Source organism: Emys orbicularis, chromosome 19 (assembly GCF_028017835.1).
Source record: "Emys orbicularis isolate rEmyOrb1 chromosome 19, rEmyOrb1.hap1, whole genome shotgun sequence".
Lineage (NCBI taxonomy): Eukaryota > Metazoa > Chordata > Testudines > Emydidae > Emys > Emys orbicularis.
Genome location: NC_088701.1, coordinates 8,210,127 through 8,223,033, shown reverse-complemented (window position 1 = coordinate 8,223,033; position 12,907 = coordinate 8,210,127). Strand labels below are relative to the sequence as shown.

The following is a 12,907-nucleotide window of genomic DNA, read 5'->3' as shown; positions in this document are numbered from 1 at the left end:
AAATGAGATCACTTCCTGAAAAGCGTAGGGAATCCCTGTAATGATAGACCCTGGTGGCTGCAGGGACCTCCAGGAATTCTTTAATTGTGCTGTATTTACCTTATACCACAGGGAAACTCATAATGAGAGACACACATGAAGGAAGCATGATATACATAGGAAGGGGGTCTGAATACTTACTAGATCATCTTAAATTTTGCTACAAAATGGTTTGACTTTGTGTTGGCCTTGCAAAATTATGAAAATTTCATAGATTCCAAGGCCGGAAGGTACAAAAGTGATTATCTAGTCTGGCTTCAATTTACCAGCCTAAGTACAAATTCTACCATATTTGCCTGTCCCCTCCCATGAGGATTCACGGTGGTGAAAATAGGAATACTTTACTTAGCGATTTAAAAAAAAACAAACACCTGGGGCATGAATGGGCCACTAGAATTTTGCCAAGGCTGTTTTAAACCCATGTTCAGGGGTAGTGCTTGAGTCTTAACCCCACACCACTGGGCGTGCCAAATAATGATGAAGTAGAACACGTTCAAGCAAGGGAATTGATTCAGGTGTTTGGCTGGAATTCTCCAGGGGAGGAAATTTAAGCCAGATGGTCAATATTGTGCCTTTCATTTTTGTTGATTTAATAAACTCTGAAGTAAGCTGCAAAGGAAGTCTTGGGAAGCTCTAATATATAACACATTTTCACCAATGGAGAGAGGCTGACTGGTAGTGAAAGCTGCTGAAAGTCCCAGACAGTTTTGTTTTAGGGTGGAGAAGAAAGTTTCTTCTGTTTGACTCCCAGTATGACCTCTGATAGAAAGCGGTGAGTTTAAGCCCTCTTCTTGTTTAAACAGCAAGAGGCCCTTGGATGCAAACTCTTAACAATTCTCCAGTGTGAGAGGAAGGATGGCTTTCTGTGTTGCATCTGTTCTATCATGGCTGCTGTCTATTTATTTTCTCTTCTCCATCACTGACATTGTAATGTTCAAATAAGTGCTCTTGAGCTAACTAATGAGCTGTGAAAACACTTGCTTCACAGCCAGCTCTCTGCAGCCCTGTCAGGTTGTATCTCCAATAGGCTATTTGAAAGATTTTTCTATCATTCCAGCTCCACCAATGGTAGCAATGGAAGTATTTTCAGTAGACCACTGGCATTTTTACCACCGTTATCCAACACTGGTCAGCATGGGTATAGAAGACACCATGACACAAATTCTGGCAGCTCCCTGAGTCCTATCCACACCAACTCCCACTTTGGTTACCACCGGTGGCACTGCACTGGTGAGAGATTTCCAAGAAACTCTAATATAGGCAAGGGCTAACCAATTCTTATAGTCTGTCACTTTGGTGTCCCAAAGGCCTGTGGCCGAAGAATTAGTGTTGGTCAAAGTCTTGAAGAAATTTCTTTGTAAATCATTGTAGTTGATGTTTTGAAAGTTCTGATCCTTCCTGGTTTTGTGAAGGAACAAAGATGTAGCCAAGGAAACTGAATTTCTTTCCTCAGGACTCTGTAGTAAGTTCCAAAGGTAAAATCAGGGAAAAGCTGCCTGTTTTTGTGTCTGAAAATGTGTTCTTCGTGAGTGCTTCAGAGAGAGCAGTTTGCAGTGAGCACCAAAACTTCGCTACTCTTCCTGTGATTTAAGTGTTGTACTTGTAACTGAGATCAGTAATATTAGTTGCTCCCATATTTGTGTCAGTGATTCCTGGAAGAGCAGCACGTGGATGCTAACCCTTTTATTATCCCTTCTTCCTTTCTCCACAGAAATGGCACCAAAATTGAAGAAGAAAGGGCACTCTGGGAGAGAGCAAAAAAAGGTGAGTTTTGGAGAAGCCTCCCTCCTGGAGCCATGAGAGAATTCCTATGAATTAGCGTCCTCAGTATACATTGACCGCCGAATCATCAGAGAGGTTGGGCTGGGCCGGGCACACAGGCTGTTAAAACAATACTCTTATTTAGATCTCCCTTTTAGATCAGGAGCTTATAGTCAACCACAGGCTCAGTCCCTCCATTATTGATGTCTGGAATTGTTCTGAGCTGCCTCCCTGCATACCAGATGACACAAGGCTGGAAACTTAAATGAGGTGGTAGAAAAAACTAAAACTCTGCTGATCTCATGAGTTTTTGTCTTCCCTAGCATCACCACCACCACCATCAGCAGGTGCAGCAGCAGCAGCAGATGCAACCACTGCCTCCACAGCCTGTCCCTCAACAAGCACCGCCTCCGATGAAGTCTTCTCCCCCTCCTTTCGTACCTGCACAGGTCCCCATCATGGAGCATCCGCTCCCAGGGAACATGTTTGACACTATCACACATTTCACCCAGCCCATCATGCATCTTCCTCAGCCAGAGATGCCACCCCATCTCCCCCAGCAACCTGAGCATAGCACTCCTCCTCACTTGAACCAACATGCAGTAGTCTCTCCTCCAGGTAAGCACTTAATGGGCAATGCTGTGTGTCTAAAGCTGTAGCCCTTTCTTCTTCTTGGAGTAGATGCAGCCATGTATTCCATGTAGGAGTGTGTCTCCCCAGCACACCAGAACAGGAGAAATTTGCCCAGCAGTACCTGTAGAGGGGTGGCACTCGCACCTTGTGGTTATAGTCCTGGCTACATGAGGCAGTGCTGTCCTGACCCTTCCTCAGTTCCTTCTTACCGCCCATGACTAGAGTCGGAGCTTTGTGTGGTCTCAGCCTCTCAACTAATTTAGTTTTTTCTCTTGTATATAGTTAGTAGTACTCTTAATGTTAGAGTAGTTTGTGTTACCAGTCTGTTTCCTCAGTGATGCCCTCCTGGGGTTTAAACATTGTCTTTCATGTGGGGAAGCGATCCCCGGTAGCAAGGCCCATGTCAAGAAGCATTGCGCAATCTGCCGATCAGTTTTTAAGAAACTGACTCAAGTGGCTCGGGACCTTCGCCTAAAGAAGCGCCTGCTCGAACAGGCCATGCGGCCTGCTTTGGTCCCAAGGCCCTCAGAGGGTCAGAGGTTGCCCTTGGGCTCCAACAGCACTGCCACTTCACATTCTGGAGCAGGTACTTCAATAGGGGCTCTTCCCTGTTGACTGTGCCGAGGAGACGGTCTCCTAAGACCAATCATAGAATATCAGGGTTGGAAGGGACCTCAGGAGGTCATCTAGTCCAACCCCCTGCTCAAAGTAGGACCTAATGCCCAACTAAATCATCCCAGCCAAGGCTTTGTCAAGCCTGACCTTAAAATCCTCTAAGGAAGGAGATTCCACCACCTCCTTAGGTAACTCGTTCCAGAGCTGCTTCACCCTCCTAGTGAAAAAGTTTTTCCTAAGATCCAACCTAAGCCTCCCCCACTGTAACTTGAGACCATTACTCCTTGTTCTGTCATCTGGTACCACTGAGAACAGTCTAGATCCATCTCTTTGGAACCCCCTTTCAGGTAGTTGAAAGCAGCTATCAAATCCCTCCTCATTCTTCTCTTCTGCAGACTAAATAATCCCAGCTCTCTCAGCCTCTCCTCATAAAGCATGTGCTCCAGCCCCCTAATCATTTTTGTTGCCCTCCGCTGGACTCTTTCCAGTTTTTCCACATCCTCCTTGTTGTGTGGGGCCCAAAACGACATAGTACTCCAGATGAGGCCTCACTAATGCCGAATAGAGTGGAATGATCACGTCCCTCGATCTGGTGGCAATGCTCCTACTTATACAGCCCAAAATGCCGTTAGCCTTCTTGGCAACAAGGGCACACTGTTGACTCATATACAGCTTCTCATCCACCGTAACCCCTAGGTCCTTTTCTGCAGAACTGCTGCCTAGCCACTCTGTCCCTAATCTGTAGCAGTGCATGGGATTCTTCTTTACTAAGTGCAGGACTCTGCACTTGTCCTTGTTGAACCTCATCAGATTTCTTTTGGCCCAATCCTCTAATTTGACTAGGTCCTTCAGTATCCTATCCCTACCCTCCAGCGTATCTACCACTCCTCCCAATTTAGTGTCATCTGCAAACTTGCTGAGGGTGCAATCCACGCCATCCTCCAGATCATTAATGAAGATATTGAACAAAACCGGCCCCAGGACCGACCCTTGGGGCACTCTGCTTGATACCAGCTGCCAACTAGACATGGAGCCATTGATCACTACCCGTTGAGTCCGACGATCTAGCCAGCTTTCTATCCACCTAATAGTCCATTCATCCAGCCCATACTTCTTTAACTTGCTGGCAAGAATACTGTTGGAGACCGTGTCAAAAGATTTGCTAAAGTCAAGGAATAACATGTTCACTGCTTTCCCCTAATCCACAGAGCCAGTTATCTCTTCATAGAAGGCAATTAGGTTTGTCAGGCATGACTTGCTCTTGGTGAATCCATGCTGACTGTTCCTGATCACTTTCCTCTCCTTGAACTGCTTCAAAATTGATTCCTTGAGGACCTGCTCCATGATTTTTCCAGGGACTGAGGTACGGCTGACTGGCCTGTAGTTCCCCGGATCCTCCTCCTTCCCTTTTTTTAAAGATGGGCACTACATTAGCCTTTTTCCAGTCATCCAGGACCTCCCCCGATCGCCATGAGTTTTCAAAGATAATGGCCAATGGCTCTGCAATCACATCCGCCAATAGGGACTGCTCCAGGTTTTGTGGTGGCTCTTCCACCTCCCCCAGGAAAAGCATGGAACAGCATGGAGCTGGTGCTTCTAACCGTTCCCCGGTACCTAGTAGGGAGGTGAGAAACCCTTTACCGTTGACTTTGGTTCCAGCCTCTGGACATCCATTGAGTCTGGTACTGATGAGGGAGATGCCAGTACCGACTGTTTCTGCATCGGCAGCATACCAATTAGCTACAGACCTCCTTCTGCCTTTCAGTCCTGACCTCTCCTTTGGTCCAGGACTTTGCCAAGTCTCTGTCAACTGTAGCCCCTTCTATTGAACAAGCTACTGAATCCTTGGGTCTGTTGACACTGCGCCCCAATGTTCCCCTTCCACAAATTGTGGAAATAGGGCTGGTACTCTGATTGGTATGTGGGACCCCGGTACCAGGAACCTCCTCGGCACTGCTGCAGTCGGCACAGCAGATGTTTCCATGGTGGCTTTCCCCACTCTTGACGGTGCCATCAGACACTCTGGTACCACTGTTCACTTCGGGACTGACACTGCTTCAAGCACTGGCATGCTTGGTACCAATGGTATTGCTTCCATTGGCAGCTCTGTTTCCTGCCTCATTCTGGACAATAGACGAGTTAAACATCTACTTGCTCCCTCTGGTTTGGCTCTGCCCTTATCTCCAGAATCCTGAGGCTCCTTTGAGTCAGGGTTGTCATCCTCCCACTCTCCATTGCCCGACCAGCATTGAGGGCCACTGATGGACTGTTACATGTAACCGGATTGGCGCACATCTCATGCTCAGGACGGAGGTCCCTGGCCCTGCACCTGTTGGCCACCAGTGCCTTATCCATGTCAGTGGAATCCGTGGGACACTCCTCGGTCACAGAGGTCCTACTCTTCATCTTGCTCAAAGGCAAGATTGCCGGCCAGTCTGTGGTGGTGACCCTCGATCCACTGCAGGCCAAGGCACTGGCAGTCCTCCCTGTGGCGCGTCCAGAGTTGTTCCATCTGGGTCCGTCATCCCTGGAACAAGATCCGGCTTTGGCTCAGTTAAGGGCCTCATCTTCATCTCCAGATGATGCTGTGCTGCATGGCTCATCCTCCCCTTCGGTACTGGATTTTAAGGTGTACCAAGTCCTTTTGCAGTATGTAGCTGCTTTTCTTGGTATCCAAGCAGAGTTTTTTTTTTTTTTTTTTTAAGAGAACCCCCCACAAATTGATGGACATTTTACAGCTCTGTGCCCCTGGGAGAGTCACCCTCTCTATCAGCAGTGTGCTCCTTGAACTGGCTAAGGCCCTCTGGAGCACTCTGGCTTTGACACCACCTATAGCTAAGCACATAGAAAAGCACTATTTCATTCCCATGCTGGGATTTGAGGGGTTTAACTCCCATCTGGCCCCAAATTCAATAGTTGTAACTGCGGTGAACAACAGAGCCCAGCAGGGCAGGTTTAAGTTCACCCCTAAAGATTAGGGATTCTAAACGATTGGACTTCATGGGCAGGAAGATTTACACCACCTTTTCCTTACAGATGTGAATTGCCAATCAGCAAGCCTTGCTGTCCAAGTACAGTTTTGTTAACTGGACAGCTATGTCACGAGGAATTTTCTGGTATTTGTCACTGAGGGCTGCTTGGTGGCTAAGATGCCTTTTGTAATCCACACTCGATATCATGAACCCCTCGGCCAGGGTGGGTGGCCTATGTGGTCACCATGAGATGGGGTTCCTGGCTTTCTTTGGCCTTCGACGGCTGAACACTGTTCTCAGACAAAACTGAGGAGACGCTGCGGTCCTTTAAGAATTCCAGGACTACCCTGCAGTCCTTCAGGCTGCAGAGGCGCCACTGTGGCATCCAGCGGCAGCAGTATTGTCTGCAGTGCACATTTGGCCAGCCTTTCCCTCCTCTGAGGCCTGGTCTACATTGGGGGGGATCGGTCTAAGTTACGCAACTTCAGTTACATGAATAACATAGCTGAAGTCAACGTACTTACATCTACTTACATTGTCTTCACTGCGGTAGGTCGACTGCTGATGCTCCCCCGTCGACTCCGCCTACGCTTCTCGCTCTGGTGGAGTACCGGAGTCGACGGGAGAGCGCTCGGCGGTCGATTTATCGCATCTTCACTAGACGCGATAAATCGACCCCCTCTGGATCGATCTCTCCGGAGGTAAGTGTAGACATGCCTTGAGGCACAGGATTACACCAGAAAGAGGGATAGATCCCACAGGAGGAAGCTGTTGGGCTTGGGGTTTGGCCAGTCCCCACACCTTTCTCTGGTGCCTTTCCAAGTGCCCATTTGACTCCTTGCTCCATAGCACTGTCCTAGTCATTGCTCCTTCCTCCTCATCTCCCTCTTTTGGGGACAGGCTGGCCCTCTTTCACAGTGATTGGGGTTCAATCACTACTGACAGCGGGGTCCTAAGTACCGTCAGATTGGGTTATGAAATCCAGTTCCTCTCTACACCACCTCCCAACCCTCCCTCCCTGTCCCTCTTCAGGGACCCCTCTCATGAGATACTGCTCCTCGAGGAGGTCTACTCTCTGCTGCCTTTGGGAGCAGTGGGGAAGGTTCCACTGGAACACGGGGCATAGCTTCTCCTTTGGATACCAGGAAGTACTGGGAGTAGAAGTAAGGCCTCAACAAATACATCAGGTACATGGGGTTCTGAATGGTCACTCTATAGACTGTCTTCCCTGCATGCTCTGGAGCTTCAGGACACCTACTTTCACATGGCAATTATTTACTCCTGGGGAATTCTGTGCATCTACAGACATGCAGAATTCATGTGTCCCGCAGAATTTTTTTTCAGCAGAAATTACATTTTTGCCCCAGAAGTGCTGCAGTTCTGCCTTTCGCCCACCAGAGTCCACTGTGGCGCCAGAAGAATCAGCAGCATGAACGCAGCTGGCTGTTCTGGTGCCACAGCGGCCTCTGGTGGGCAGAAGGCAGAATTGCAGCACTTTTGGGGCAGAATGTATTTTCTGTGTTGGGGGAATTCTGTGCGTGCCCAGTGCTGCAGAATTCCCCCAGGAGTAGAAGTTCATCACAGCACCGTGCCCATGGAGCCAGGTTAGAACAGAGTGGGGCACATGGGGCTGCTGGGGGGTAACAGACATGGGTTCAGAATGGCTAGTGGGGGGGGCAGACTGGGGTGCGGGCTCAGGAGCTAGTGGGGTGACAGCATTGAGACGGGATGGGGGAGGGGGACTGCAGGGACACATGGGGATGGGGAAGGAGGCTGTAGAGACCCCTGGGGATGGGAGGTGCGGGGACAGGGGCAGATGTGCCTGACTGAATGGGAGAGGCTTGGGGTCAGCCAGGATCTGCATGGGGAAGGTTCCCCAACTCCCTTACAATCCCACCCCTCAGCCCCTCCCCCCAAAAAACCTTTTCCACTAGGGCTGTCAAGCGCACCTGAACCCTTCTTGCACCCCAACTCCCTGCCCTGAGCCCCCTGCCGCACCCCTCCTGCACCCCAGCCCCCTGCCCAGAGCCCCTTCCTGCACTGTGCCCCCGCTCCTGCACCCCAACCCCCTTCCCTGAGCCCCCTCATACACCCCACACCCCTCCTCTGCCCCAACCCCTTGCCCTGAGTCCCTTCCTGCACACTGCACCCCGTCCCATACCCCGCACTCTCTTCCGCAACCCAACCCCAGCCCTACATTCTTGGCCCTGCATGCAATTTCCCCACCCAGATGTGGCCCTCGGGCCAAAAAGTTTGCCCATCCCTGCCCTAAATAAATGCCAAAAGTCCACACTAATACCCGTGGAACAAATAGAGTTAATTGGAGTCTTCCTCAACTCTCTCGAGGCGATGGCCTCTCTATCACAACAGCGATTCTTCACATTGACCAACCTGATTGCTACAGTACAAATCAGCCCACAAGTCCCCGCCAGAACATGCCTACATGGCTTCCAGAACATGCACAATTCCATATGAAATGCCTTCAAGCCTGGCTCCACTCAGTTTATGTCCCACACAGGCACAATATAAACAAGCACCTCACGGTACCAAACAAGGTAAAGGAGTATCTTCTCTGGTTGGACTCAACCAGACAACAGCTGCCTAGGAGTGCCTTTCATGCAAACTCTCCCAGCGATGACCATCACAACAGATGCATCACTTCTGAGTTGGGGAGCGCATCTACGTCTGTGCAGTATCCAGGGCCGCTGGTCCCCAGCGGAAACTCTTCTGCACATAAATATCTTAGAACTAAGAGCCGTTCGCAACACTTGCTCCCACTTCCTACTGATAATGGAAAGCAAGACTATACAAATCCTCATGGACAACGTGGCTTGCATGTTTTGTATAAACAGACAAGGGGGAGCACGATGACACTCCCTCTGTGTAGAAACCATCAGACTCTGGCAATTATGCATCAGACGCTATATCCACATTACAGCACAATACCTACCTGGTTGCCAGAACACCACGGCAGATCCATTAAGCAGGAATTTCTCCCAGGACCACAAGTGGAAACTCAACACGCATGCTCTGGGACATCTTCAAACATTGGGGATTCCTGACAATAGACCTGTTCGCAGCCACACAAAACACCAAATGCCCACAGTTCTGCTCTGGGGGGAGGCTCAGTCGCCACTCTCTGGGCGATGCCTTCCTCATGAAGTGGAACACTCCTCTCCTTTATGCGTTTCCCCCAACCTCCCTTTTGGCCTTGGTGATCCACAAGATCAGGCAGGACAACTCCAGGGTAATTCTAATAGCCCCCACGTGGCCTTGCCAAACTTGGTATCCTTACCGTCTCAAATTATCAGTATGCCCACCATGGATGCTTCTGCCTCGTCTCCTATCTCAGGATGCAGGTCACGTTCTTCATCCAGATCCCCAAAGACTCCATCTCAAAGCGTGGCTACTCCATGGCTCAAGCAACCTGAAATAACGTGTTCCAATGAAGTACAAAACACAGTCACAGAACAACCAGCCACGCCAACTGCCTCCACCAATGGAAACAATTTGAGGCATGTGCCAACAAAAATGAATTCCGGCTGTGTCAGCCTCTTTACCCTGAATATTGGACTATTGGAATATTGAGAAGTCAGGCCTCTCCATGAGCTCAGTTAAGTGCAGCTCTCCGCTATCACAGCGTTCCACAGCAAAGTAGATGAATTCTCCATATTTGCTCACCCACTCACCAAAAGATTCCTCAGAGGCCTCAGCAATTTCTATCCTGAAGTGAGAGAACCTACCCCACCATGGGACTCAACCTATCCTCCAAGTCCTAACTGGCCCTCCATTTGAACCCATGGCGACATGCTCTTTGTTACATCTTTTTATGAAAGTAGTGTTCCTCATTGCCATTACATCTGCCAGATGGGTGGGAGAATTGGGTTCTCTTTTGGCAGATCTGCCAGACAGTCTTTTTCAAAGATAAAGTTTTTGAGACCAAATCCTAAGTTTTTGCCCAAGATTGCCTCATCTTTTCACCTCAACCAGCCTATCTACCTTCTGACATTCTATCCTAAACCCCGCCAGGATAGACAACAATCCACACTATGTACCCTGGGTGTACATAGGGCAATTGCTTTCTACTTAGACAGAACAAAAGCATTCTGTAAGTCTCGGAAACGGTTTGTCTCAATCACTGAACGATCCAAAGGGAACGCCATATCTACACAGAGTCTCTCCAAATGGATTTCAGATTGCATAAAACTGTTACTCCCAATGTGGTCAACAACCCCCTACGGGAGTAGTGGGCCACAAATGGCCCATCAGGGTAATCCGCTGGCGGGCCACGAGATGGTTTGTTTACACTGACCATCCACAGGCACGGCCACCTGCAGCTCCCAATCGCCGCAGTTCACTGTTCCCGGCCAATGGGAGCTCCGGGAAGTGGCACAGGCCACAGGGACATGCTGACTGCTGCTTCCCGCAGCCACTGGGAGCTGCGGGCGGCTGTGCCTGCGGACGGGCAATGTAAACAAACTGTCGCACGGCCTGACAGCAGATAGCCCTGACGGGCCAAAGGTTGCCCACCACTGCCCTATGGGGATTCACACGCATTCCACCAGAGCCTTATCGACCTCTGTAGCGTTTCTTAACAGTGTCCCTGTTGCGGAAATCTGTAAGACCACAACCTAGGTGTCAGCCCATACATTTACTCAACATTACACTTTAGAACAACAGGCAACCTCCAATGCCCTGTTTGGACTCACTGTGCTTTCGTCTGCTACGACTTCAACTCCGAAGCCTTCCGAAGGATACTGCTCTGAAATCACCCAGGGACATCACTTGAAGAGAAAGTTACTCCCTTGTGCAGTAACGTTGCAATAACTACTTCAGAGTTATTGCTAGGCTCTGCAGTAGAGAAGGAACTGAGGGGGAGTTTATCGCACAGCGCTAATTAACCACCTGAAGCAGCGCAAGACGGGGACTGCGCATGTGTGATCCTGCCAGGCACTGCTACCATAAATCTCTGATTATGAGTGCAGGGGTGCCCGAACACCTAGAGTGGTGCATCCATAGGGGGACACATCTCAAAGAACCTACATTACTGCACAAGATGAGTAACTTTCTCTTTTTTAGTGCAGAATTTGTAAATTTTTAGCATAGAATTCCCCCAGGAGTGCAATTATACCAAGTCACAGAAAATTCCTTCAGTTCATCATGGCAGAATGCCAGTTTCAGTACACGGTGCTTCATTTGGCCTCTCTTCTGCCCCCAGAGTTTTTACTAAATGCACAATTGTTCTGGCATATCTCAGGAAGAATGTAATTCACATCTTCCTGTATCTTAACAACTAGTTACTATGGGGCAGATCCAGAGAGGAAGTTCTTGCTCATGTCAGTACCACACTGCGGTTGCCTGACTGTCTGGGTCTCACCCTAAACACCAGAAAGTCAACCTTGGCTCCCACTCAGAATATTGAGTTACTTGGGGCCCTGTTATATTCCACGACATCAGGAGCATTTCTGCTGACTGACCGTTTTCAGATAATTCGCCATCTTTGCTTCAGTCTGAAATCTCAGCCTTCCATGACAGTTAGACCATGCCTGAGATTTGAGCCACGTGTCTGCTTGCACACAGGTGGTCCAGTTTGCAAAGTTATACCTCCATCCCCTTTAAATGTGGCTCAGGACAGTCTTGCATCCTACTCTTTATTCTCTAAACAGACTGGTTCATCTGCCTCCACTAGTCGTAGACTCTTTGCAGTGGTGGATGTGTCCACAGAATGTTTGCCAAGGCGTTCTCTTTGTCCAGCCCTCGCCAACCAAGTCCGGTTGTTACCAAAGCCTCCCTGATGGATTGGAGGGTGCACCTGGGGTCATTGAAAGTACAGAGACTGTGATCGGCACAGGAAGCCTCACTCCATATCAACTTGCTGGAGCTTTGGGCCATCTAAAATGCATGTCACTCTTTTTGGCAACATATCAGAGACTCGGTGATTCGCATACTTACTGACAATATCACCGCGATGTGTTATGTAAACAAACAAGGGGGAGCATGCTCCAGATTGCTCTGCCTAGAGGCAATCAGGCTGTGGCAGTTCTGCATCGAGAAGAATGTTACTCCAATAGTCATTCACTTGCCTGGGGTTCAAAATAACTTTCAGACTATCTCAGCAAGTATTTTTCCCTAAGACACAAATGGTCCCTGAAAACAAGTGTCCTCTGGGTTATCTTCACAGCTTGGGGCATCCCAATGATCGACCTGTTCACTACAAGGGACAAGAGGAAATGTCGTCTGTTCTGCTCTCAACCGGGCCTCAGTTAAGCCTCCCTGTCCAAACTCACTGTGGTCCTGATCCTCCTCAGGTCATTCTCTAGCTCAAGGTGGCTCAGGCCAAGATCATTCTTGGTGCCACATTGTGGCCAAGACAAAGCTGCTTCTCTGACTTTCTCATGCTGTCAATTCAGCCTCCCATGAGGCTTCCTCTCCATCGCAACCTGCTAAATCAGAATCACGGACGCATCTTGCATCACGTGCTCAGCTCTCTGCATCTCACGGCATGGCTTCTGCATGCCTGAATGAGGAGGAAGAGCAGTGTTCAGTGGCTATCGAACAAGTGCTGCTCAACAGTAGAAAGTCCTCTACCAGAATGGCCTACTCAGCAAAATGTAAACCTTTTTTGGTATGGTCATTAGCTCGTGGAATCCAACCGAAACTGACTTCTCCCCACGACATCTAGGAGTACCTGCTACACCTTTAGACGTGGGGGCTTGCACTTAGTCCAGTGGTTCTCAACCCGTGGGCCACTCCTGCCCCAATCAGCACACAGTTGCAGCCCATGTGACATCCTCAGGGCCATACAGGTTATATATATTGTGATAGACCCACACCAGTTGGGAACAGCAGAGTAGCAGAAGGGAGATATACTGGCCACTGGATAAGTA

General features: G+C 49.3%; 1 protein-coding gene across 5 annotated transcripts in view; it reads left to right on the top strand.

Annotated features, from left to right (window-relative positions):
• The window catches only part of LOC135892048 (bromodomain-containing protein 4-like), a 200,912-nt gene that overhangs the window by 164,122 nt on the left and 23,883 nt on the right, over positions 1 to 12,907 (top strand). For all 5 annotated transcript variants that reach the window (XM_065419741.1, XM_065419740.1, XM_065419739.1 and 2 more), the window contains 2 exons: positions 1,751 to 1,803; positions 2,124 to 2,418. In XM_065419741.1, coding sequence (XP_065275813.1) covers positions 1,751 to 1,803; positions 2,124 to 2,418 — 348 coding nt within the window. The remainder of the gene's footprint in view (positions 1 to 1,750; positions 1,804 to 2,123; positions 2,419 to 12,907) is intronic.